A 27,600-nucleotide genomic window follows, 5' to 3' on the forward strand; every position below is an offset into this window, starting at 1 on the left:
ACGGGTCTCATTCCCCTAGCAGGCGTTCCCTGCCCTCACAAAACCTTTCATCACCATCACCACCGCCATCATCATCAGCAGCGACATCGTCTCCAGCAGCAGCATCATCATGTTCATGATTAACAAGGTTGCGTCTGGCTTCTTTAACTATGTGGGGTAAGTGGTTGTCGTTGTGGTGTATGGGATGATGTGACGATTGTAATTACAGTATTACTACGATGCATGGTGATGGTGATGATGAATGTGATAATACGATGTGATGATTCTGATTACATCATGTATGTTGAGCTTCTTTCGCACCGTACGTAGCCAATCGTGCTAATCGGTGATGGTTATACATATTACAGTCCAGTGCGAACGTCACCTCACAGGTGCACCTAGCCTGGCACAAGTGCCAAGTACGTAGCGAACTGCGGTCGACGATGATAACGACGACGATGATGATGATGATGATGGTGGTTTACTTGAATGAGCAAAAACAGAAAGTTCGAATACCATCAAATCATCGTCATGATCAGTCATCATCAACGTCGTCATCATCACACTATGTAACACAATTTTTGATCCTGGGTACAAAGTGTTATTTTTTTTAATTGCTTATGCCTAAAAAGTATAGAAAATGGCTGTTATTCCCCACAAACGTTGCTTTTGTGACCAGGACTTTACGTGAACGAAAGACGCAAATGCACACCGCGTTTTCTCATTGAAAATAGGTAAATTTCTAAATATCACTGTCCTGGTCACAAAAGCAAAGTCTGTGGGGAATAATTACCACTTCCTGTACTTCTGAGGCATAAGCAATTAGGAAATAAAACTTTTACTGCCCAGGAACAAAAATAATATTATATTTTTTACACAGTGTTATTAATGGAGTGGATTATTTACTTTGCTTTTGTATCGCAGTGTTGAGTCTATGGGTAGTGTTGAGTCTATGGGCAGTGTTGAGTCTATGGGCAGTGTTGAGTCTATGGGTAGTGTTGAGTCTATGGGTAGTGTTGAGTCTATGGGCAGTGTTGAGTCTATGGTTAGTGTTGAGTCTATGGTTAGTGTTGAGTCTATGGGTAGTGTTGAGTCTATGGGTAGTGCTGAGTCTATGGGTAGTGTTGAGTCTATGGGCAGTGTTGAGTCTATGGGCAGTGTGGAGTCTATGGGCAGTGTTGAGTCTATGGGCAGTGCTGAGTCTATGGGCAGTGTTGAGTCTATGGGTAGTGTTGAGTCTATGGGTAGTGTTGAGTCTATGGGTAGTGTTGAGTCTATGGGCAGTGTTGAGTCTATGGGTAGTGTTGAGTCTATGGGTAGTGTTGAGTCTATGGGTAGTGTTGAGTCTATGGGTAGTGTTGAGTCTATGGGCAGTGTTGAGTCTATGGGCAGTGTTTAGTCTATGGGTAGTGTTGAGTCTATGGGCAGTGTTGAGTCTATGGGTAGTGTTGAGTCTATGGGCAGTGTTGAGTCTATGGGCAGTGTTTAGTCTATGGGTAGTGTTGAGTCTATGGGCAGTGTTGAGTCTATGGGTAGTGTTGAGTCTATGGGCAGTGTTGAGTCTATGGGCAGTGTTGAGTCTATGTCTAGTGTGTATGTTACATTTTTTGTGTACCAACCGTGATAGTCGAAGGTGGCGGGGGGGGGGGGGGGGGGTGACAACAACAACAACGACAACAATTTACTCAGAATCAGAATTTTCATCCTGGAGAAATCCGATGAGCTATGAAGCTCTTTTTAAAAACTATTTTTACAGCTGTCAAGTGACACGTCACTCGAGGCAGCATGGCAGGCAGAGTTCACAGAGCTGACACCAGCGACTCGTCAGACTTGAGAAACCGGTTTAGTCACAACCCCGTCTACGTTTGTCTATGGGGTCTCTATGTCTATGGGGTCTCTATGGGGTCTCTATGTCTATGGGGTCTCTATGAGGTCTCTATGTGTATGGGGTCTCTATGGGGTCTCGATATCTGTGGGGTCTATATGTCTATTGGGGTCTCTATGGGGTCTCTGTCTATGGGGTGTCTATGTCTATGGGGTGTCTATGTCTATGGGGTCTCTACGTCTATGGGGTGTCTATGTCTATGGGGTCTCTATGTCTATGGGGTTTCTATGTCTATGGGGTCTCTATGGGGTCTCTGTGTATGGGGTCTCTATGTCTATGGGGTCTCTATGGGGTCTCGATATATGTGGGGTCTATATGTTTATGGGGTCTCTATGGGGTCTCTATGTCTATGGGGTGTCTATGTCTATGGGGTCTCTATGTCTATGGGGTTTCTATGTCTATGGGGTCTCTATGGGTCTCTACGTCTATGGGGTCTCTACGTCTATGGGGTGTCTATGTCTATGGGGTCTCTATGTCTATGGGGTTTCTATGTCTTTGGGGTCTCTATGGGGTGTCTATGTCTATGGGGTCTCTATGTCTATGGGGTTTCTATGTCTATGGGGTCTCTATGGGTCTCTACGTCTATGGGGTCTCTATGTCTATGGGGTGTCTATGTCTATGGGGTCTCTATGTCTATGGGGTTTCTATGTCTATGGGGTCTCTATGGGTCTCTACGTCTATGGGGTCTCTATGTTTATGGGGTGTCTATGTCTATGGGGTCTCTATGTCTATGGGGTTTCTATGTATATGGGGTCTCTATGGGTCTCTACGTCTATGGGGTCTCTATGTCTATGGGGTGTCTATGTCTATGGGGTCTCTATGTCTATGGGGTTTCTATGTCTATGGGTCTCTACGTCTATGGGGTCTCTATGTCTATGGGGTGTCTATGTCTATGGGGTCTCTATGTCTATGGGGTCTCTATGGGGTCTCGATATCTGTGGGGTCTATATGTCTATGGGGTCTCTATGGGGTCTCTATGTCTATGGGGTGTCTATGTCTATGGGGTGTCTATGTCTATGGGGTTTCTATGTCTATGGGGTCTCTATGGGTCTCTACGTCTATGGGGTCTCTATGTCTATGGGGTGTCTATGTCTATGGGGTCTCTATGTCTATGGGGTTTCTATGTCTATGGGGTCTCTATGGGTCTCTACGTCTATGGGGTCTCTATGTCTATGGGGTCTCTATGTCTATGGGGTCTCTATGTCTATGGGGTTTCTATGTCTATGGGGTGTCTATGTCTATGGGGTCTCTATGTCTATGGGGTCTCTATGTCTATGGGGTCTCTATGGGGTCTCGATATCTGTGGGGTCTATATGTCTATGGGGTGTCTATGTCTATGGGGTCTCTATGTCTATGGGGTCTCTATGGGGTCTCGATATCTGTGGGGTCTATATGTCTATGGGGTGTCTGTGTCTATGGGGTTTCTATTGTTCATTGGAGACCGGGCCGCGCTTGAGAGCCTGATGCCATCCCAGGCCTTGTCTGACACGGCAGTGACGAGTGTGGGGGGCAGGGCGGGTGCCTTGCCCCTCCCCCCTCTCCCCTGGTGGCCAAAGCTACAAGTCGGGACCCCCCTCCCCCCCCCCTCTTTACAATCACCTTGGTGAGATTCCTGTTCAACAAACAGGTTGCGTTCAAAGAACAACAACAAACACCTAATTCTAGATTCGAAGCTTTCGTGACTGCAAGGATTCATATTCTTAGGTTTTTTTCGGTAAAGTCACGTAGGTAAAAAAATTAAATTAATAAAATAAAATAAAATAAAAATCACGACGTTTCGGAGGCAACACAAGCTTCCGTCTTCAGGTGGAACCGTCACAGCACGATAGCTGTATCAAGTGAGATAAATTCCAAGAAAGGACTGTTTTCTTGGAATTTCTCTTACTTGATACAGCTACCTTGCTTGATACAGCTACCGTGCTGTGACGGTTCCACCTGAAGACGGAAGCTTGTGTTGCCTCCGAAACGTCGTGATTTTTATTTTATTTTTATTTTACTTTTATTAATTGAATTTTTTTACCTACGTGACTTTACCCAAAAAACCTAAGAAAACAAACACCTATTTATAACGCGGTTTAAATTACGTTCACGAAAATGCTATCATTTACCATTCCACTTTTTAAAAAAAAATTCATTTAATTTGGCTTCCGAAAATTGCGCATATAAAATAATGGGCGGGGGGGGGGGGTCCCCAGATTCCCCCCCACCGTGCCTTCCCCCGTGCCCCCCCCGTGCCCCCCCCGTGCCCCCCCCCCCGTGCCCCCCCCCCCCGTGCCCCCCACCGTGCCCGAAGCTGATAAGTTCGCCGCAACGCCACTGCTGCAACGTGGATTCGAACCCAGGTGGTCGGCCGCGTGCCGGCTCAGTGTTCAGCCACAGAGACAAAGATCCCCCGTTTAGCCTTAACAGACTGTAGGGGCAAGTGCTGTTAGCGAGCACCTAGCCACAGAGACACACACAGTCACACACACACAGCCACACCCACACAGACACACACACACACAGCCACACCCACACACAGCCACACACACACAGACACACACACACAGCCACACACACACACACAGCCACACACACACAGCCACACACACACAGCCACACACACACACAGCCACACACACACAGCCACACACACACAGAGACACACACAGCCCACACACAACCACACACACACACAGCCATGCGCATACACAAAGGCTCTCATCACTGGGCATGAGTCATGGCAAGGGTGTGGTCTCGTTCCCTGTCACCCACACAAAGCTCCCCCCCCCCCCCCCCCCGTGTGGCCCGCCACAGACTGTTGCGCTTTGCGAATTACAGGGGCCGGCACAGCGCAGGATGGTGTGGATGACCCAGCACCACGCTCGGCCGCCTTTGTCTCCCCAGTGCTGATGGTCACTGCACACTGCTCTAAAGAAATTAGTTTTAAATCGAAATACTCTTTGGTTCTTTCGGTAAAGTCACGTATAAAGAAAAAAAGAATAAATAAAATACTACCATACGACGTTTCGATTGCAACACAAGCAATCATCATCAGGTATAAATGAAATAGAAACACAAATCTAGTATACTTAGAAATGTAATGTAATACAACAGAGAGTCGGATAACATAACAGTCAACACCCTGTGTTACATTACATTTCTAAGTATACTACTACTAACATTACATTTCTAAGTATACTAGATTTGTGTTTCTATTTCATTTATACCTGATGATGATTGCTTGTGTTGCAATCGAAACGTCGTATGCTAGTATTTTATTTATTATTTTATCTTTATACGTGACTTTACCGAAAGAACCAAATAATAATTCCTGCAGTCACGAAAGCTCCAAATCAAGTTTAAATCTAAATGTTGATGGTTTCAATGTGCATCGTTCTCAGTGATTGCCTAATATCGTAAGGAAGAGCGTTCCAGACGGCCGCAAAAGCGCATTTGAAAGCGCACGATGATGCAGTGACCGTCGTTGCTAGGGCTGAGTCGACCTAGGGGAAGCCCAGAGGACCGGTTTGGATATTCGCTGTAACTGTTCAAAATAAAATGTAACAAAAATGTTTAAAAAAATTAAATTTGACCAGGCAAGGCCCCGTCACAAAAGATAGCTCAACGGAGTGGTGGCTTATCACGTGGATATTTAATGCAGTAGCCAACTAATCTAAAACGCGTGGTGTTGATTCTAAATGTGGAGGGGGAAAACCGGAGGACCCGGAGAAAAATCTACGCGATCACAGGGAGAGAGAGAGACACGCAAACTCCAAATATACAGCAGCAGGCATCAGGGTCGGGATCGAACCCACCACCTCCTGCACACCAGGCGAGGTAGTTAACATCTCCTAGCCACCGTGATGATGATGATGAGAGAGACACGCAAACTCCAAATATACAGCAGCAGGCGTGAGGGTCAGGATCGAACCCACGACCTCCTGTACACCAGGCGAGGTAGTCAACATCTCCTAGCCACCGTGATGATGATGATGAGAGAGACACGCAAACTCCAAATACACAGCAGCAGCAGGCGTGAGGGTCGGGATCGAACCCACGACCTCCTGTACACCAGGCGAGGTAGTTAACATCTCATAGCCACCGTCTGCTCCTGCAGCGCAGCACGGCGCGCTAACCAGTGCGCCACCGCTCCCCCAACACGCAACACAAACACGTGTACACACATCATGCGGTGACGAGTGAATGGGGAGTAAGGGGGAGGGGGGGCGAGGGGGAGGGGTTAGGGGGTAAGGGGGAGGGATCGGAACCCTGGCCCCTCCCATCTCCCCCTGGCCCCTCCCATCTCCCCCCTCCCATCTCCCCCTGGCCCCTCCCATCTCCCCCCTCCCATCTCCCCCCTCCCATCTCCCCCCTGGCCCCTCCCATCTCCCCCTGGCCCCTCCCATCTCCCCCCTCCCATCTCCCCCTGGCCCCTCCCATCTCTCCTGGCCCCTCCCATCTCCCCCTGGCCCCTCCCCCCGCCACTCCCAGTGTCAACCCACTACGGCCTATTGCACCACCACCACGACGACCACCACGGCCACCACCACGACCACCAACTCTGTAGCTCGCTGACGCCTCGCGCTCTCTCCCCACTCTGAGCCACCATGTTCATGTTCAACCGTCTCGCGGGGGGCTTCCTCCAAGTGGTCGGGTAAGTGGGGGGGTGGTAGTGGGGGGGTGGTAGTGGGGGGGTGGTAGTGGGGGGTGGTAGTGGGGGGTGGTAGTGGGGGGGAGGTAGTGGGGGGCAGCAGCGATGGAAGGGGGCCCGGGATGGGGTGGGGAGTGCAGTGGAAATAACTGCGCCACAGCAACCACCATCACCATCACCACTACCACCATCACCACTACCACCATCACCACTACCACCACCACAAACACCATCACTACCACCATCACCACTACCATCACCACCACCACTAACACCACTACCACCATCACCACCACTATCACCACCACCACTAACACCACTACCACCATCACCACTACTACCACCATTACCACTGCTACTACCATCACCACCACTGCCACCACCACAACTACCACCATCACCACTACTACCACCATCACCACCACTACAACCATCACCACCACTGCCACCACCACCACTACCACCATCACCACTACTACCACCATTACCACTACTACTACCATCACCATCACTACCACCATCACCACTAACACCATCATCACCACCACTACCACCACTACCACCATCATCACCACCACTACCACCATCATCACCACCACTACCACCATCACCACCACTACCACCATCATCACCACCACTACCATCACTACCACCATCACCACTACCACCACCACCATCACCACCACTAACACTACAACCACCACCATCATCACCACTAACACCACTACCACCATCACCACTACTACCACCATTACCACTACTACTACCATCACCACCACCATCACCACCACCACTATCACCACCACCACTACCATCATCACCACCACTACCACCACCACTACCACCATCACTACCACCATCACCACCACCATCACCACTACCACCACCACTACCACCACCATCACCACTACCACCACCATCACTACTACCACCACCATCCTCGTCAGTGACGTAATCGTCATCACTGGTTATGATCATAATTATATAATCACGGTCATGATCATAATCACCGTTATGATCACTTATGATCATGATCACTGTTATGACCTTCACTGATTATGATGATCATCATACGTCATCATCGTAATCGTCACTTATTTTAACTGCCAATCCTCACTGATCAATTAGTATGCTCATTGATAGTGGTGTGATCACGATCATCACTCATCTTCATAATCATTACTCAATAAAGGTGTGAACCTGGTAATTATTACCGTTTTATCTGAAATCACTGTCATAATTACCTCCAACACTCATCAATCATCAGGCTGCTGTGTAAGTGATGGTGGGGGGGGGGGGTCATTGGTCTTTCAGTACTTTATAGAGGCACGCAGCTTCTATCGAGGGATTATCTTGGCCACGTGGGGGGCAAGCAACTTGGAGGTTCAGAGGAGAACGTGGAGGATGATATCGTGGTTTATACCTGCCACGAATCGGAGGAGGTAGTTAGTGATGGGTGGTACCAATGTCGGATTATCCTCGTAGTACAAGTAGCTACTACACATGTAGTAGCTGCACATGTAGTAGCTACTACATGTAGTAGCTACACATGTAGTAGCTACACATGCAGTAGCTACACATGTAGTAGCTACACATGCAGTAGCTACACATGTAGTATCTACTACACATGTAGTAGCTACACATGTAGTAGCTACACATGTAGTAGCTACACATGTAGTAGCTACACATGTAGTAGCTACACATGTAGTAGCTACACATGCAGTAGCTACACATGCAGTAGCTACACATGTAGTAGCTACACATGCAGTAGCTACACATGCAGTAGCTACACATGTAGTAGCTACACATGCAGTAGCTACACATGCAGTAGCTACACATGTAGTAGCTACACATGCAGTAGCTACACATGTTGCTACACATGTAGTAGCTACACATGTAGTAGCTACACATGCAGTAGCTACACATGCAGTAGCTACACATGTAGTAGCTACACATGCAGTAGCTACACATGTTGCTACACATGTAGTAGCTACACATGTAGTAGCTACGGGCCCCGCACTTTCAAGGGCCCCGCGCTAAATGCTTTCAAGCTATCCATTCCGGTTCAGTGATTCTGCACTTGCTCGATTACTATAGTACTATACCGCCTTGAACTTTTACAAACGACCGGGTGTTTAAGGTTAGCGATTTGTCGTATTATCTGGCTGTATAGCAAATGAAAAATATACAATTACTTTACTATGCAAGTAAAATATTTGTGTTTTAATATTGATGTTTTTTTTAATTTAGGGCCCCTTTATAACATGTGCTACAGTCCCCGCACTAGCTTAGTCCGGCACTGGGTGGGTCACGTGGTGGTGTGCAGGGCGGATGAGAGGGCCGCTTTACCAAGACGGGAATTGGAGTGACAGCCAAGGGGAGCGTGGTGGTGGTGGTGGGTTGATGTTGCACGATGGGCTCCCGAGGGACAGGTTGGAGTCTGTGGCTACACTGGCGCCGCTCGGCTGGAGGGAGTCGATGATGCTGCTGGGTTTGGTCGCCAGTCGTGGCCGCAAGGCCACCCGGGGGCCACCGGCGGCCCCTGGTGGCCTTTAGCGCAGCCCCCGGTGGCTTTTAATGCGGCCCCTGGTGGCCTTTAGTGTGGCCCCTGGTGGCCTTTAGTGTGGCCCCTGGTGGCCTTTAGTGTGGCCCCTGGTGGCCTTTAGTGTGGCCCCTGGTGGCCTTTAGTGTGGCCCCTGGTGGCCTTTAGTGTGGCCCCTGGTGGCCTTTAGTGTGGCCCCTGGTGGCCTTTAGTGTGGCCCCTGGTGGCCTTTAGTGTGGCCCCTGGTGGCCTTTAGTGCGGCCCCTGGTGGCCTTTAGTGCGGCCCCTGGTGGCCTTTAGTGTGGCCCCTGGTGGCCTTTAGTGTGGCCCCTGGTGGCCTTTAGTGTGGCCCCTGGTGGCCTTTAGTGCGGCCCCTGGTGGCCTTTAGTGTGGCCCCTGGTGGCCTTTAGCGCAGCCCCCGGTGGCCTTTAATGCGGCCCCTGGTGGCCTTTAGTGTGGCCCCCCGGTGGCCTTTAGCATGGCCCCTGGTGCCCCATCATCATCATCACTGTGCTGCTGTCACAAACTCCCAATGGTTTGAAATGGTGTGGCGGCCCCTCAACACACCGACGATGCCTTATCGGCGAAAGTGGCACCCACACCCCACCAACCCCTCCCCCCCCCCTCTGAAAGTTCGTGAAGAACGCCGCACTCAGCTAATCAGTCTGCGATTGTCAGCTCCGAGAATTCAAGAACCCCTCCTCCCCCGGGATTGAATGGACGAGGCACTTGTGTTGAATGGACGAGATAGAGGGCTCTTCGCAGGGCACGTAGGAAGAAGAAGAGGTGGTTGGTGGTGGTGGTGGTGTTTAGTTCCGTGTTGAGGCCCATCCAGGTGACTTCAGAAGTCCGCTGTGAAGCGTTCTGAGTGGGCCAAAAGCCGACGTGTTAAATGAACCAAATAGAACTGCGTGACAAGCGAATGGTACTGCGGGTGGTGCCATGGGGATGTTCTGACTGCGTGTTGGCAGCGATGTGGGCAATACACGAGGACCTTCGTTCACAGCAATGGCCCTTTTTTTATGAAGAAGGGGCATCATTGCCTGAAACGTCGCCTATTATACACGTTTCCTTTCATTGACGAATGTTTGTTGCGTGAATCCGTGCACCACTGCTAACACAGCTGTAGCAGCAAGCGTCACCAGGTGATTTATTTTGGATACATTATGGATGACCGTAACCTCGTATCGTAGTGGTAGTGCCTTACGCCGGTAATTAATTTCTACTCGCAAGCCAGCCCCCCCCCCCCCCCCCCCACATGCGCGGGCAACGAATCCTTTGCACGTACGACGTTGAACTTCTTTCGCACCCTACGTAGACAACCATGCGAATGGTCGCCCTGATCGCCCCGTGTCTCACCCCCCCCACCACTTCCTACCCCCCCCCCTCTCTCTCCTCTGCCGTGGTTGTGCAGGGAGATGGGAGGGAACATTGGCCAGGAGTTTTTCCAGGTGAGTTTCACCTGTGCATCACGGTGGCCCCTCACCACTCACACTCACCACAACTTCACCACAGACTCACAACTTCACCGCAGAATCACCACAACTTCACCACTCACTCACCACTCACTCTCACCACAGACCCACCACAGACTCACCGCTCACTCTCCACTCACCCTCACCACAGACTCACCACTCACCCTCACCACTTACTCACCACTCACTCTCACCACAGACTCACCACTCACTCACCACTCACTCACCACTCACACTCACCACAGACTCACCACTCACTCTCACCACTCATTCACCACTCACTCTCACCACAGACTCACTACTCACTCTCACCACAGACTCACCACAGACTCACCACTCACTCACCACTCACTCTCCACTCACCCTCACCACAGACTCACCACATACTCACCACTCACCCTCACCACTCACTCTCACCACAGACTCACCACAGACTCACCACTCACTCACCACTCACACTCACCACAGACTCACCACTTACTCTCACCACTCACTCTCACCACTCACTCACCACTCACCCTCACCACAGACTCACCACTCACTCTCACCACAGACCCACCACAGACTCACCGCTCACTCTCCACTCACCCTCACCACAGACTCACCACTCACTCTCACCACTCACTCACCACTCACTCTCACTACTCACTCTCACCACTCACTCACCACAGACTCACCGCTCACTCTCACCACTCACTCACCACTCACTCTCACCACTCACTCTCACCATGACTTGTTGGGGGGGGGGCGGGGGGGTTGAGTCTATGGATAGTGTTGAGTCTATGGGTAGTGTTGAGTCTATGGGCAGTGTTGAGTCTATGGGCAGTGTTGAGTCTATGGGCAGTGTTGAGTCTATGGGCAGTGTTGAGTCTATGGGCAGTGTTGAGTCTATGGGCAGTGTTGAGTCTATGGGTAGTGTTGAGTCTATAGGCAGTGTTGAGTCTATGGGCAGTGTTGAGTCTATGGGCAGTGTTGAGTCTATGGGCAGTGTTGAGTCTATGGGCAGTGTGGAGTCTATGGGCAGTGTTGAGTCTATGGGCAGTGTTGAGTCTATGGGCAGTGTTGAGTCTATGGGCAGTGTTGAGTCTATGGGCAGTGTTGAGTCTATGGGCAGTGTTGAGTCTATGGGTAGTGTTGAGTCTATGGGCAGTGTTGAGTCTATGGGTAGTGTTGAGTCTATGGGTAGTGTTGAGTCTTTGGGCAGTGTTGAGTCTATGGGCAGTGTTGAGTCTATGGGCAGTGTTGAGTCTATGGGCAGTGTTGAGTCTATGGGCAGTGTTGAGTCTATGGGCAGTGTTGAGTCTATGGGTAGTGTTGAGTCTATGGGTAGTGTTGAGTCTATGGGCAGTGTTGAGTCTATGGGCAGTGTTGAGTCTATGGGCAGTGTTTGAGTCTATGGGCAGTGTTGAGTCTATGGGCAGTGTTGAGTCTATGGGCAGTGTTGAGTCTATGGGCAGTGTTGAGTCTATGGGCAGTGTTGAGTCTATGGGCAGTGTTGAGTCTATGGGTAGTGTTGAGTCTATGGGCAGTGTTGAGTCTATGGGTAGTGTTGAGTCTATGGGCAGTGTTGAGTCTATGGGTAGTGTTGAGTCTATGGGTAGTGTTGAGTCTTTGGGCAGTGTTGAGTCTATGGGTAGTGTTGAGTCTATGGGCAGTGCTGAGTCTATGGGCAGTGCTGAGTCTATGGGCAGTGCTGAGTCTATGGGCAGTGTTGAGTCTATGGGTAGTGTTGAGTCTATGGGTAGTGTTGAGTCTATGGGCAGTGTTGAGTCTATGGGCAGTGTTGAGTCTATGGGCAGTGTTGAGTCTATGGGTAGTGTTGAGTATGGGTAGTGTTGAGTCTATGGGCAGTGTTGAGTCTATGGGCAGTGTTGAGTCTATGGGCAGTGTTGAGTCTATGGGTAGTGTTGAGTCTATGGGCAGTGTTGAGTCTGGGCAGTGTTGAGTCTATGGGCAGTGTTGAGTCTATGGGTAGTGTTGAATGTATGGGTAGTGTTGAGTCTATGGGCAGTGTTGAGTCTATGGGTAGTGTTGAGTCTATGGGCAGTGTTGAGTCTATGGGCAGTGCTGAGTCTATGGGTAGAGGCAGAGGGGGGAGGGGGGGAGAGGTGCAGAGGGGAGGGGCATGGGGGGGGCAGGGGGGGCAGCAGCAGCTGGTGGATGTCAGGGCGGTGGCTGCTGGACCAGCTGGTGTCACGTGACCACCTGGCTCCACTGGTTTCCTGCCCCGTGGCTTCCACTTTGGTTCGAGTCCCAGAATCGTGGAATTTGGTTTCCGATGACGTGCGGGGCGGGGGGTGATTCAAAGGGCGTTGCGGAGCGTGAGAAGGGTCTTGGGTGTGTGTGTGTGTGCCGAACCGTTCCTGGGTCTCCCCTAGGTCGGCTCGGCCTCAAATGAGTCGTGAACATCGCCCCACCGGGGAGATAAAGGCGGCACCGGCGCCGTGCCGGCCTTCGTAGGGGTTCTTCGTCTCTGTGCGCGTGAAGCAGCGTGGTGGTGGATGTGCTGATTGGGTGTGCACGGCGTGGAACTTGACCCAACAATCTGCAAGGCTGTACAGGGCACCTTTGTCTGTCTGTGCGTGGGTGTTGTGTTCCAGAGTTACACCGCAGATTATATTCACTGTGCTCTCTGCTGTGTACACGTGTAGACCTGTGTGTGTTCAATGCATGTCATCATGTGTACACGTGTACACGTGCATTGAACACACACACGTGTACACGTGTACACATGATGACATGCATTGAACACACACACACGTCCCGAGTGTACACATGTCATCATGTGTACACGTGTATGCATGTGTGTGTGTATATTAGGGGAGGGGTGGTGCAGTGGTTAGCGCATTGTGCTACGCTTCCAGCTCATTACCAATAACAGTGGGGCCTCCCCTAGGTCGACTCAGCCTCAAAAGAGTACCTGGTGCGATGTATAAACATCGCCTCTGTAGGGAGACAAAGGCGGCCGGACGTGCTGATGACCACCCACCCCCTCGTGTGCCGTGCCGGCCTCTTAATTGGTGCTCGTTAACAGCGCACCAAAGACAAAGGTGCCTTGTACAGCCTTGCAGATTGTTGGGTCAAGTTCCACGTGTGCACACCCAATCAACACATCCACCACGCTGATTCACGTGCACAAAGACAAAGGACCCCCCTCCCCGTGTGGCCCACCATAGCCTGCGGGGGCAAGTGCTGTTAGCGAGCGGTACCTGTGCAGGCCGGCACGGCGCACGCGGACGGGGGCCTGCAACCACGCCCCGGATCATGGGGGTTTTTTTTACCATACTTCACCACGCACACACCCTCAATCGCTCACGCACACACCCTCAATCACTCACGCACACACCCTCAATCACTCACACACACACCCTCAATCACTCACACACACACCCTCAATCACTCACACACACACCCTCAATCACTCACACACACACCCTCAATCACTCACACACACACCCTCAATCGCTCACACACACACCCTCAATCACTCACACACACACCCTCAATCGCTCACGCACACACCCTCAATCGCTCACACACACACCCTCAATCACTCACACACACACCCTCAATCGCTCACACACACACCCTCAATCGCTCACACACACACCCTCAATCGCTCACACACACACCCTCAATCACTCACACACACACCCTCAATCGCTCACACACACACCCTCAATCACTCACACACACACCCTCAATCGCTCACACACACACCCTCAATCACTCACACACACACCCTCAATCGCTCACGCACACACCCTCAATCGCTCACACACACACCCTCAATCACTCACACACACACCCTCAATCGCTCAACACACACACCCTCAATCACTCACACACACACCCTCAATCACTCACACACACACCCTCAATCACTCACACACACACCCTCAATCGCTCACGCACACACCCTCAATCGCTCACACACACACCCTCAATCGCTCACACACACACCCTCAATCGCTCACGCACACAGCCTCAATCGCTCACGCACACACCCTCAATCGCTCACGCACACACCCTCAATCACTCACACACACACCCTCAATCGCTCACACACACAACCCTCAATCACTCACACACACACCCTCAATCGCTCACGCACACAGCCTCAATCGCTCACGCACACACCCTCAATCACTCACACACACACCCTCAATCGCTCACGCACACACCCTCAATCACTCACGCACACACACCCGCAATCGCTCACACACACACCCTCAATCGCTCACGCACACACCCTCAATCACTCACGCACACACCCTCAATCGCTCACACACACACCCTCAATCGCTCACACACACACCCTCAATCACTCACGCACACACACCCGCAATCGCTCACGCACACACCCTCAATCACTCACGCACACACCCTCAATCACTCACACACACACCCTCAATCACTCACACACACACCCTCAATCACTCACACACACACCCTCAATCACTCACACACACACCCTCAATCGCTCACACACACAACCCTCAATCACTCACACACACACCCTCAATCACTCACACACACACCCTCAATCACTCACGCACACACACCCGCAATCGCTCACACACACACCCTCAATCACTCACGCACACACCCTCAATCACTCACGCACACAGCCTCAATCGCTCACGCACACACCCTCAATCGCTCACACACACACCCTCAATCACTCACGCACACACCCTCAATCACTCACGCACACACCCTCAATCGCTCACGCACACACCCTCAATCGCTCACGCACACACCCTCAATCACTCACGCACACACCCTCAATCACTCACGCACACACCCTCAATCGCTCACGCACACACCCTCAATCACTCACACACACACCCTCAATCGCTCACGCACACACCCTCAATCGCTCACGCACACACCCTCAATCGCTCACACACACACCCTCAATCACTCACGCACACACCCTCAATCACTCACGCACACACCCTCAATCGCTCACGCACACACCCTCAATCGCTCACACACACACCCTCAATCGCTCACACACACACCCTCAATCGCTCACACACACACCCTCAATCGCTCACACACACACCCTCAATCGCTCACACACACACCCTCAATCGCTCACGCACACACCCTCAATCACTCACACACACACCCTCAATCACTCACCCACAAACCCCCGCACACTCGCCGCGGCACGCGTGAACACGTACTCGGACACACACGCTCACTCTCACGCGCACACATTCATAGCTTCATTCCAGGTGTCTGGCAAACCGTGCCATGACGCTTGCTGCAACCGCCAGCGAAACGTCCAGCAACCGCTGCCCGTCACCGACCGCCGGTCGCGTTTGTTCATCGCGTGGCAACTCTGGTAACCCCCTTCCCCATTCCGAGGCTCCCTGCAAGTTGTTGGGGTGGGGTGGGGGTCGTCCCCTTCACCTCTGAAGCTCGGAGCGCGCGAGCGGCTGGGCCTTAGATGTTATTTAGAGAGACGCGGCATCGCCGCTGTTCCCCTAGACGTTGTTGCTCACCGCAGTGAACCGTAACGACTCAGCCACGCCCGACGGTAGCCGGCGCCAGGCCGTGCCACACGCCGTCCCGCACGGCCTTGTGGGAGCCTCGGTACCGATAAAAGTTATTTTATTTGAACATTTCCCTCCGATCCCGTTCCCATGACGTGCACAATGTACGTCATCGGCACGGGAGATGGTTAATTGGCTGTGTCGGGTGGCGTAGGGTGCACGAACCGGCATTTTACTCAACGCGGCGATCCGACCCCAGAAATCGATTACGAAACAAATTGATCGTCGGCGTTTCTTGCGGAGCAGATGCAAGGTTCCGCACAGATGGGTAGATTATCGATCCCACGGTAACCCGCGTAAAAACCGCGTGTGGAAGAATCGGTATTTTAGGTTTTTTTTCCCCCACTCACGTCTGTCGCAAGCCTGTGCCCCAAGTCTCCTCGTACAATCTCAGAAGCTAAGCAGGTTTGAGCCTGGTGCAACGCTTGGAACGGCGACCGCATTGCACAACCGGTTGTTATCGGCTGCCGTAGGGACGGGTTGTGCGGCAACGCTCCCTGGTGGCGGTGATGGCGATGATGATGATGATGGGTCTCATTCTTCCCAGGGAGATCTGTTCTGCGGGTGTCTGCATGCCCTGGGTCTCGGCCTGCTCTGATCTTTGACGAATGTTGCTGCTTGGTGTCTTACGGGAGTGCTGTTTTCTGTGTCTCTGTCTCTCTCTTTGTCTTCCTTTCACCAACATATCCCCCATTACTGCTCCTACGTCTGCCCTCGTCCTGCCAATGTCTCCTCTCTTTCCCTGTCTTCCTGTCTCCCCATGTCATCCTCTCCCTGTGTCTCCTCTCGGCACCTCCCCGCATCTCCCCGCGTCTCCCCGTGTCTCCCCGCGTCTCCCCTCTCCCTGTGTCTCCCCGTGTCTCCTGGTATCTCCCCGAGTCTCCTCGTGTCTCCCCGTGTCTCCCCGCGTCTCCCCGCGTCTCCCCGCGTCTCCCCGCGTTTCCCCGCGTCTCCCCGTGTCTCCCGGTGTCTCCCGGTGTCTCCCGGTGTCTCCCCGCGTCTCCCCGCGTTTCCCCGTGTCTCCCCGCGTCTCCCCGCGTCTCCCCGCGTCTCCCCGCCTCTCCCCGCGTCTCCCCTCTCCTGCTGTCTGCCCTCTCCTCCCGTCTCCCCTTTCCCCTCTGCTCTGCTGCCATCGCTGGTGAGCAGATGATGGCAGACGCCACCGCTCAAGACTCGTGGGTGGGTGACCCCTCCCTCCGCGTCTCCCGGCTTCCTCTTCGCTCTCCCCTCCGCTCTCACCGTGCGCTCTCCCCAGAATGAGATGGGTTTTTCCAGCGATCGAAGAGTCTCCCCCCCACTCCCACCTCCGTCGTTGCCTGCGATTAGCACGGTCGGCTGTGTACGGTGGCGGGAGAAGTTGAACGTACGCACGTTCATGGCTGCGCACGAAGCATGCGTCGAATCTGACCCGTTACTTGGCTTGCTCAAGTTCCAGCTGCTAGAAATGTACAAAAGAATACGCACGACTGTCACGGGACGAACACCTCCACAGGTGTGCGAAGGCCACACGAACACCTCCACCACCACCACCTCCACCACCTCCACCACCACCTCCACCACCACCTCCACCACCTCCACCACCACCTCCACCACCTCCACCTCCACCACCTCCACCACCACCTCCACCACCACCTCCACCACCTCCACCACCTCCACCACCACCACCTCCACCACCTCCACCACCTCCACCACCACCTCCACCACCTCCACCACCTCCACCACCACCACCACCTCCACCACCTCCACCACCACCTCCACCACCTCCACCACCACCTCCTCCACCACCTCCACCAACCTCCACCACCTCCACCACCACCTTCACCACCTCCACCACCTCCACCACCTCCACCACCACCTCCACCACCACCACCACCACCACCTCCACCACCACCTCCACCACCTCCACCACCTCCACCACCTCCACCACCACCACCTCCACCACCTCCACCACCTCCACCACCACCACCACCTCGCGTTGGCAAGGGGCACCTTCCACGGGCTGCTTCCGGATGGAAATGTCTTCGTCTTGTTGATGCGACATGCAGAGAGACCACAACTGGAGTATACTCTTGTGTCTGTGTGTGTGTGTGTCTATGTGTCTGTGTGTGTGTCTGTGCGTCTTTGAGGAGCGGTAGTGTAGCGGTTAGCGGCACGCTGCGCTATTAAACCGGCGACCCGAGTTCGATTCCCGCTGGTGGCCCCCAGCTCCCGTGACGCGTGTCTTTGTGTCTTTGTGTATTTGTGTGGTTGTGTCTTTGTGTCTTTGTGTGTCTGTGTCTTTTTGTCTTCGTGTATTTGTGTCTTTGTATATTTGTGTATTTGTGTGTTTGTGTCTTTGTGTGTCTGTGTTTTGTGTGTATGTGTGTGTTTGTGTCTTTGTGTAATTGTGTTTTTGTGTTTTGCCTCGCAGCCTCCCAAGGTGCAGGCGCACCTGCAGAGCGATGAGGACACCCAGTTCCGCCGCGTGTTCAACCAGCTCGCCGGGGAGGTGCAGTACACACACAGTACACACAGTACACACACAGTATACACGGTGTACACACAGTGAACGCACACAGTACACACACAGTACACACACAGTACACACACAGTAAACACAGTACACACACGGTATACACACACGGTGTACACACACGGTGTACACACACGGTGTACACACAGTGAACGCACACAGTACACACACAGTACCCATAGTTCATACGCAGTACACGCACCCTACTACACACGCTACACAGAGTACACACAGTACGCAGTGCACACGCAGTAGACACACACAGTTGTAATGGGAATGCCGTGGTTCCGGTTATCGGGACGTTGTTGATATTGGTGGGAATGACGTGGTTCCGGTTATCGGGATGTTATTGCTGATGGCGGGAGTGCGATGGTTCCAGTTATCGGGATGTTGTTGATATTGGTGGGAATGACGTGGTTCCGGTTATCGGGATGTTATTGCTGATGGCGGGAGTGCGATGGTTCCGGTTATCGGGATGTTATTGCTGATGGCGGGAGTGCGATGGTTGCGGTTATCGGGATCTTGTTTCCTGATGGCGGGACGATCGTGGTTCCCTAGGACATGGAGATCAGCCCTGTGGAGCTGCAGGGAGTCCTGAACAAGGTGGTCACCAAACGTGAGTGACCGCACACACAGACCCCCTTGTGTGTAGACGTACACGTGGCAACGGTAAATGTGTGTAGCTGTGTGTGTTCGGTAGTGGGGGGGGGGAGCGGTGGTGCAGCGGTCAGCGCTACGCTGCGCTACGAACCCGGCGACCCGAGTTCAATTCCCGCTCGCGGCCAACAACGGCAGTGACGATTATCTGAACCGGTCCTGGGCCTCCCCTAGGTGGACTCGGCCTCAAACGAGCACCTGGTTACGGCGTGTAAACGGCGTCACTGGGGAGACAAAGGCGGCCGGGCGTGGTGCTGGCCACTCGCTCCCTGCTGTGCCGTGTCGGCCTTCATAGGTGCTCGCTAACAGCACTTGCCCTGTGTGGTGAAGGATATGCGGGGGACCTTTGTCTTTGTGTGTTCATGTTCAGACCGCGACCTCAAGACGGACGGGTTCAGCGTGGAGTCGTGCCGCAGCATGGTGGCGCTCATGGACGTATCCTGGCGCAGCGGGGACACAACACAACAACACGACAACACGACAACACAACAACAACACGACAACACGACAACACAACAACAACACAACAACAACACAACAACACGACACAACAACACGACACAACAACACGACACAACAACACAACAACACGACACAACAACACGACACAACAACACGACACAACAACACGACAACAACACAACAACACAACACAACAACACGACACAACAACACAATGACAACAACACAACAACACGGCACAACAACACGACAACACAACACGACACGATGACACAACACAACATGATACAACACGACATCACAATACAACACAACACGTGACGCGAAACAACAACACGACACAACAACACGTGACAATACAGGACATGACAACGCAGCAACACGGCATGTGACACACGTACACACGTACCCACGAACACACACACACACACACGAACACACCAACAAACATACACACGTACACACGAACACACCAACACGTACACACGTACACACACGTACCCACGAACACACACACACGAACACACCAACAAACATACACACGTACACACGAACACACCAACACACGTACACACGTACCCACGAACACACACGAACACACCAACAAACATACACACGAACACACCAACACACCAACATACGTACATACGTACACACGAACACACGACCACACCAATACACGTACACACGAACACACGAACACATGACCACACCAATACACGTACACACGTACACACCAACACGTATACACGAACACATGAACACACGTACACGTGAACACACGTACACATGTGTACACACCAACACGTATACACGAACACATGAACACACGTACACGTGAACACACGTACACATGTGAACACACGTACACACGTGAACACACGTGTACACACGTGTACACACGTGTACACACATGTACACACGTACACACGTGTACACACGTGTACACACGTACACACGTACACACGATCCGTGGCCCTCGGCAGGGGCGTCTCCCTCTGCGTGTCCCCGACACGGCGGTCGTGAAGCCGATGACCCTTGACCTTCGAGCGCAGTCGGACGGCACGGGGAAGCTGGGATACGAGGAGTTCAAGATCCTGTGGAACAAGGTCAAGTCCTGGCAGGTGAGGCCGTACGTGTGAGAGTGAGTGTGTGAGTGTGTGTGAGAGTGAGCGTGGTGTGAGAGTGTGTGCGTATGTGTGAGAGTGAGCGTGGTGTGTGCGTGTGTGTGTGTGAGAGTGAGCGTGATGTGTGTGTGTGTGAGTGAGTGTGTGTGAGAGTGAGCGTGATGTGTGCGTGTGTGTGTGAGTGTGTGTGAGAGTGAGCGTGATGTGTGTGTGAGTGAGTGTGAGTGTGTGTGAGTGTGTGTGAGAGTGAGCGTGGTGTGCGTGAGAGTGAGTGTGATGTGTGTGTGAGAGTATATGAGTGCGTGTGAGAGTGAGTGTGTGAGTGTGTGTGTGAGAGTGTGTGTGGTGTGTGAGTGTGTGCGTGTGAGAGTGAGCGTGATGTGTGTGTGAGAGTATATGAGTGCGTGTGAGAGTGAGTGTGTGAGTGTGTGTGTGAGAGTGTGTGAGTGTGTGTGTGAGAGTGTGTGTGGTGTGTGAGTGTGTGCGTGTGAGAGTGATGTGTGTGTGTGTGTGAGAGTGTGTGTGAGTGCGTGTGAGTGTGTGCGAGTGCGTGCTGTGTGCGAGTGTGTGTGTGTGTGCGTGTGTGCGCGTGTGTGCGCGTGTGTGCGTGTGTGTGTGAGAGTGTGTGCTGTGTGTGTGTGAGAGTGTGTGCGTGTGTGCTGTGTGTGAGAGTAAGCGTGATGTGTGCGAGTGTGTGTGTGCTGTGTGTATGTGAGCGTGTGTGTGAGCGTGTGTGTGAGCGTGATGTGTGTGTGAATGAGTGTGCGTGTGTGTGAGCGTGTGTGTGTAAGAGTGAGCGTGATGTGTGTGTGTGTGAGAGTGAGCGTGTGTGTGAGAGTGAGCGTGTGTGTGTGAGTGTGTGTGAATGTGTGAGTGTGTGAATGTGTGTGTGCGTGTGTGTGAGCGTGTGTGTGTGAGAGTGAGCGTGTGTGTGTGAGTGTGTGAATGTGTGTGTGCGTGTGTGTGAGCGTGTGTGTGTGAGAGTGAGCGTGTGTGTGAGAGTGAGCGTGTGTGTGTGAGTGTGTGTGAATGTGTGAGTGTGTGAATGTGTGTGTGCGTGTGTGTGAGCGTGTGTGTGTGAGAGTGAGCGTGTGTGTGAGAGTGAGCGAGATGTGTGTGTGTGTGGGGAGCGGTAGAGCAGCGGTTAGTGCGCTGCGCTACGAACCCGGCCGCCCGAGTTCTTGCCACACAAGGCCGATGTCAGGGAAATATTACAACCCGGTCCTGGGCCTCCTCTAGGTCGACTCAGCCTTAAACGGGTATCCGGTGCAGCGTGTGTCCGGCTTTTTGAGCGGACGCACGGAGTTAACATCTCATAGCCACCTTGATGATGATAAGAGAGACACACAAACTCCAAATATACAGCAGCAGGCATTGTCAGGCTCTGGATCGAACCCACGACCTCCTGCACACCAGGCGAGGTAGTTAACATCTCATAGCCACCGTGTTGATGATGATGAGAGAGACACGCAAACTCAAATATACAGCAGCAGGCATTGTCAGGCTCTGGATCGAACCCACGACCTCCTGCACACCAGGCGAGGCAGTTAACATCTCCTAGCCACCGTGTTGATGATGATGAGAGAGACACGCAAACTCCAAATATACAGCAGCAGGCATTGTCAGGCTCTGGATCGAACCCACGACCTCCTTGCACACCAGGCGAGGTAGTTAACATCTCATAGCCACCGTGTTGATGATGATGAGAGAGACACGCAAACTCCAAATATACAGCAGCAGGCGTCAGGGTCGGGATTGAACCCACGACCTCCTGTACACCAGGCGAGGTAGTTAACATCTCTTAGCCAGCGTGGTGCCCCTGCCGATGAGTCTCCGGTGGGTTGGGTGGGGAAAGAGCTCGGAATCTCAACCGGCTCAGCCGGCCACTCACGCCCGGCAAGGCGCGGCACCGCCTCGGGGAAGAGCGAGAGAATGTGTGACTGTGTGTGTGTGTGACTGTGTGTGTGACTGTGTGTGTGTGAGACTGTGTGTGTGAGACTGTGTGTGTGAGACTGTGTGTGTGTGTGAATGTGTGTGAGTGTGTGTGTGAATGTGTGTGTCTGTGTGACTGTGTGTGTGAATGTGTGTGAGTGTGTGTGACTATGTGTGTGTGAATGTGTGTGAGTGTGTGTGTGACTGTGTGTGTGTGACTGTGTGCGTGTGTGTGAATGTGCGTGTGAATGTGTGACTGTGTGTGCGTGAATGTGTGAATGTGTGTATGTGAATGTGTGTGTGAACGTGTGTGTGTGTGTGAATGTGTGTGTGTGACTGTGTGTGTGAATGTGTGTGTGTGTGACTGTGTGTGTGAATGTGCGTGTGTGTGTACATACCCCTTCGGGAGCGGTGGTACAGTGGTTATTGCACTGCACTACTCACTGCCCACACCAGTGACGATTATCTTAACTGATCCTGGGCCTCCCCTAGGTCGACTCAGCCTCAAATGAGTACCTGAAGCGCTGTGTAAACATCGCCACTGGGGAGACAAAGGCGGCCGGGCGTGTGCCGTTCCGGCCTTCATAGTTGCTACTCGCTAACAGCACTTGCCCCTACAGTCTGTACGGTGAATCTTTGTCTTTGCAGAACATCTACAAGCAGTACGACGCAGATCGCAGTGGCTCAATGTCCTCCTCTGAGCTGGGACCAGCACTGGAAAGTGCAGGTAACCACACACACCTACACAGGTTACCACACACACACAGGTAACCACACACACCTACACAGGTAACCACATACACAGCAGCAGCTACACAGGTAACCACACACACAGCTACACAGGTAACACACACACCTACACAGGTTACCACACACCTACACAGGTTACCACACACACCTACAAGGTAACCACACACAGGTAACCACGCACACAGGTAACCACACACACCTACACAGGTAACCACACACACAGCAGCAGCTACAGAGGTAACCACACACACACACAGGTAACCACACACACCTACACAGGTAACCACACACACACACACGCACACACACGAACACACGCACACACACGAACACACGCACGCACACACACACAGACACACACATGCACGCACACGCACGCACACACAAGACACGCACGCACACACACGCATGCACACACAGACACACACATGCACGCACACGCACGCACACACAAGACACGCACACACACACACGCATGCACACAGACAGACACACACATGCACGCACGCACACACAGACACACACATGCACGCACACACATGCACAGACACGCACACACAGACACACACACAGACACGCACACACAGACACACACACAGACACACACATACACAGACACACACACGCACAGACACACACATGCACAGACACGCACACACAGACACACACACACAGACACACACACACATGCACAGACACGCACACACACGCACAGACACGCACACACAGACACGCACACACAGACACACACACAGACACACACATGCACAGACACACACACACACAGACACACACATGCACAGACACGCACACACAGACACACACACACACACATGCACAGACACGCACACACATGCACAGACACGCACACACATGCACAGACACGCACACACAGACACACACAGACACACACATGCACAGACACGCACACACATGCACAGACACGCACACACAGACACACACACAGACACACACACACAGCCACACACACAGCCAACCGTGATGTCCGACGCGGCCGTCGTGTTCCTCAGGCTTCAAGCTGAACGAGCAGCTGCTGCGCGTCGTCACGCTGTGACTGTGTGTGTGTGTATGACTGTGTGTGACTGTGTGACTGTGTGTGACTGTGTGTGACTGTGTGTGTGTGTGTGACTGTGTGTGTGACTGTGTGTGACTGTGTGTGACTGTGTGTGTGTGTGACTGTGTGTGTGTGTGACTGTGTGTGTGTGTGACTGTGTGTGTGTGTGACTGTGTGTGACTCTGTGTGTGACTGTGTGACTGTGTGACTATGTGTGACTGTGTGACTGTGTGTGTGTGACTGTGTGTGTGTGACTGTGTGTGTGTGACTGTGTGTGTGTGACTGTGTGTGTGTGACTGTGTGTGTGACTGTGTGTGTGACTGTGTGTGTGTGTGACTGTGTGTGACTGTGACTGTGTGTGACTGTGTGTGACTGTGTGTGTGTGACTGTGTGTGACTTTGTGTATGTGTGACTGTGTGTGACTGTGTGTGTGTGTGACTGTGTGTGACTGTGTGTGTGTGTGACTGTCTGTGACTGTGTGTGTGTGACTGTGTGTGTGTGTGACTGTGTGTGTGTGACTGTGTGTGTGTGTGACTGTGTGTGTGTGTGACTGTGTGTGTGTGACTGTGTGTGTGTGACTGTGTGTATGTGTGACTGTGTGTGTGTGTGACTGTGTGTGTGACTGTGTGTGTGACTGTGTGTGTGTGTGACTGTGTGTGTGTGTGACTGTGTGTGTGTGTGTGACTGTGTGTGTGTGTGACTGTGTGTGTGTGTGACTGTGTGTGTGTGTGACTGTGTGTGTGACTGTGTATGTGTGACTGTGTATGTGTGACTGTGTATGTGTGACTGTGTATGTGTGACTGTGTGTGACTGTGTGTGACTGTGTGTGACTGTGTGTGACTGTGTGTGACTGTGTGACTATGTGTGACTGTTCCCCAGGCTTCAAGCTGAACGAGCAGCTGCTGCGCGTCGTCACGCTCCGCTACGCGGACGACGATGGCACCGTCGACTTCGACAACTTCATCTGCTGCCTCGTGCGCCTGGAGGGCATGTTCCGTACGTACGCGCACAGACACGGAAGGAGCCGGACCCCCTCTCCCCCCACGTCATAAGCCTCGACACACTGTTGTTGGGGCGAGGGACGATAACGGGCGCACGTGAAGACCGGCACGTGAAGGCCGGCACGTGAAGACCGGCACGTGAAGGCCGGCACGTGAAGGCCGGCACGTGAAGGCCGGCACGTACGTGTGTGTGTGTGTGTGTGCGCACGAAGACCTTGCGTTCGGTTGGCTACATACGGTGCGAAAGAAGTTCAACATACAGATTATACATACTGTACTTCCCATAGACTAACACTTCCCATAGACTCAACACTACCCAGACTTAACACTGCCCATAGACTTAACACTGCCCATAGACTCAACACTGCCCGTAGACTCAACACTGCCCATAGACTCAACACTGCCCATAGACTCAACACTGCCCATAGACTCAACACTGCCCATAGACTCAACACTGCCCACAGACTCAACACTGCCCACAGACTCAACACTACCCATAGACTCAGCACTACCCATAGACTCAACACTGCCCCATAGCATGCATGCTGTGACGTCACCACGGCGCTTCACCCGGTCCGGGTGCATCAGACAAACTCGCGGACCCTGGCTCTCACCTCCCCCCCCCACCTCCCCCACCGCCGCCACGTGTTTGTGCCGCAGGCGCCTTCCAAGCCTACAACCGGGACGGGGACGGCACCATCAAGCTGAACGTGCTCGAGGTGAGACGAGAGGCGAGCGCCGGACAAACCCACGCACGCACGCACACACGCTCGCTCGCACACACGCTCGCTCGCACACACGCACACTCGCATACACACGCACGCACACTCGCACACACACATACACACGCACGCACACACGCACACACACACGCACGCACACATGCACGCACTCACACACACACTCGCACGCACACACACATACACATGCACGCACACACACACGCACACGCACACAGCGAGCGAGCGGTGTTGTTGTGCTGCGGTCGTCGGGGGAGTGGACGTGTTCACCCCTTTAAGTCGCCCGTCGTGTCGCCCTCCCCACCCCGCCCCGCCCCACAGTGGCTGCAGCTGACCATGTACGCCTGATCGGCGGGCCTCGTCGGCCAGCGGAGGACGAAAAGGGGGGCAGCAACATGGCCGCCAGGGTCATGGCCGCGCTCGGCCGTGGTGCCTGCTCCGTGCTGGGGGTGTTGGGTTGAGGGACGATGTGTTTTGGGGTGCGCGTGGGGGGGGTGTGTGTGTGTGTGGGTATGTTAAGCGTGGAATGATTCACACCGGCTCAATCGATTCCGGTACGTGCGGAAACGTACTTCGAATTATTAATTTACAGCTCCAGTTGTCAATCCACTGCTGGGTGAAGTCCTCCCTGCGTCGTGTCGGTCACGGGGGCGGGATGGTTTGACCATACTTCACCTTGCTGGTGAGGGCGGGGCCCGGCGGGACTAGTTCGGATATCACTCGTCCTCCGATGCTGGCCGTGGCTTCGAGTCAAATCAAATCAAATGATAATCGTGTGTTACAGGCCGTCGTACACAAACGAGAAGAGGGAGAGAAAAAATTATTATCGATTCCTGAATTGAAAATCATTTGAGGCCGAGTCGACCTAGGGGAGGCCCAGAACCGGTGTGCAAGCGAATCGTGACAATCCGTGGCGTGGTGGGTGCGGGAGTGGAAAGCTCGACAATCGGTTTTCTGGACGTGTCGCCAGATGGCGGAAGCGGCAGCAACAAATGAGCGACGAGTTCCAAAGAAAAGCTGCTGGGGACCATCAGTTTTTCTTCCAGTTACGTTCCGTAAAGTATAAAATAAACCATCGGCACCGAGGCTCCAAGCAAGGCCGCACGGGAGGGCGCGTGGCACGGTTTTTGGCGCCGGCTATTGTAGAGTGGCGGCGGTTGGTGGTGTGGTTAGTGAGGGGGGTGTGATTTGTGGTCAGCCACTTGAGTGGCTGTGTGGTTAGCGGCGTGTGGTGCTGAGCCACGTGATGTGGCGAGTGGGGTG

At 53.0% G+C, this 27,600-nt stretch overlaps 1 protein-coding gene across 4 annotated transcripts; it reads left to right on the plus strand.

Moving 5' to 3' along the window:
* LOC133356337 (calpain small subunit 1-like) lies at window positions 1-27,594 on the plus strand. 4 transcript variants are annotated; one of them, XM_061573808.1, is made up of 11 exons: window positions 1-156; window positions 10,454-10,490; window positions 17,228-17,260; window positions 18,492-18,569; window positions 19,152-19,209; window positions 19,621-19,685; window positions 20,768-20,836; window positions 23,420-23,498; window positions 25,476-25,592; window positions 26,258-26,316; window positions 26,659-27,594. In XM_061573808.1, the coding sequence occupies exons 1-11, from the start codon at window positions 110-112 to the stop codon at window positions 26,683-26,685; spliced, it is 669 nt and encodes a 222-aa protein (XP_061429792.1). In that variant the 5' UTR covers window positions 1-109; the 3' UTR covers window positions 26,686-27,594. The 4 variants fall into 4 exon arrangements, with proteins under 4 accessions (XP_061429792.1, XP_061429793.1, XP_061429791.1 ...); XM_061573807.1 differs by lacking the exon at window positions 1-156 and adding an exon at window positions 6,336-6,500 and having other exon boundaries at window positions 26,659-27,593; XM_061573809.1 differs by lacking the exon at window positions 17,228-17,260 and having other exon boundaries at window positions 2-156; window positions 26,659-27,593.
* The last annotated feature ends 6 nt before the right edge of the window (window positions 27,595-27,600 follow it).

This window comes from Lethenteron reissneri, chromosome 53, assembly GCF_015708825.2.
Source record: "Lethenteron reissneri isolate LAM-NWPU_2019-01 chromosome 53, ASM1570882v1, whole genome shotgun sequence".
Lineage (NCBI taxonomy): Eukaryota > Metazoa > Chordata > Hyperoartia > Petromyzontiformes > Petromyzontidae > Lethenteron > Lethenteron reissneri.

What these genes read in the sequence shown, in the direction of transcription:
- LOC133356337 (XM_061573808.1), top strand. Translation starts at nt 110, where the DNA reads ATGTTCATGATTAACAAGGTTGCGTCTGGCTTCTTTAACTATGTGGG. An exon ending in ACCAGCACTGGAAAGTGCAG is followed by an intron (nt 23,499 to 25,475) that starts GTAACCACACAC and finishes ACTGTTCCCCAG; the next exon opens with GCTTCAAGCTGAACGAGCAG. An exon ending in GCGCCTGGAGGGCATGTTCC is followed by an intron (nt 25,593 to 26,257) that starts GTACGTACGCGC and finishes TTTGTGCCGCAG; the next exon opens with GCGCCTTCCAAGCCTACAAC.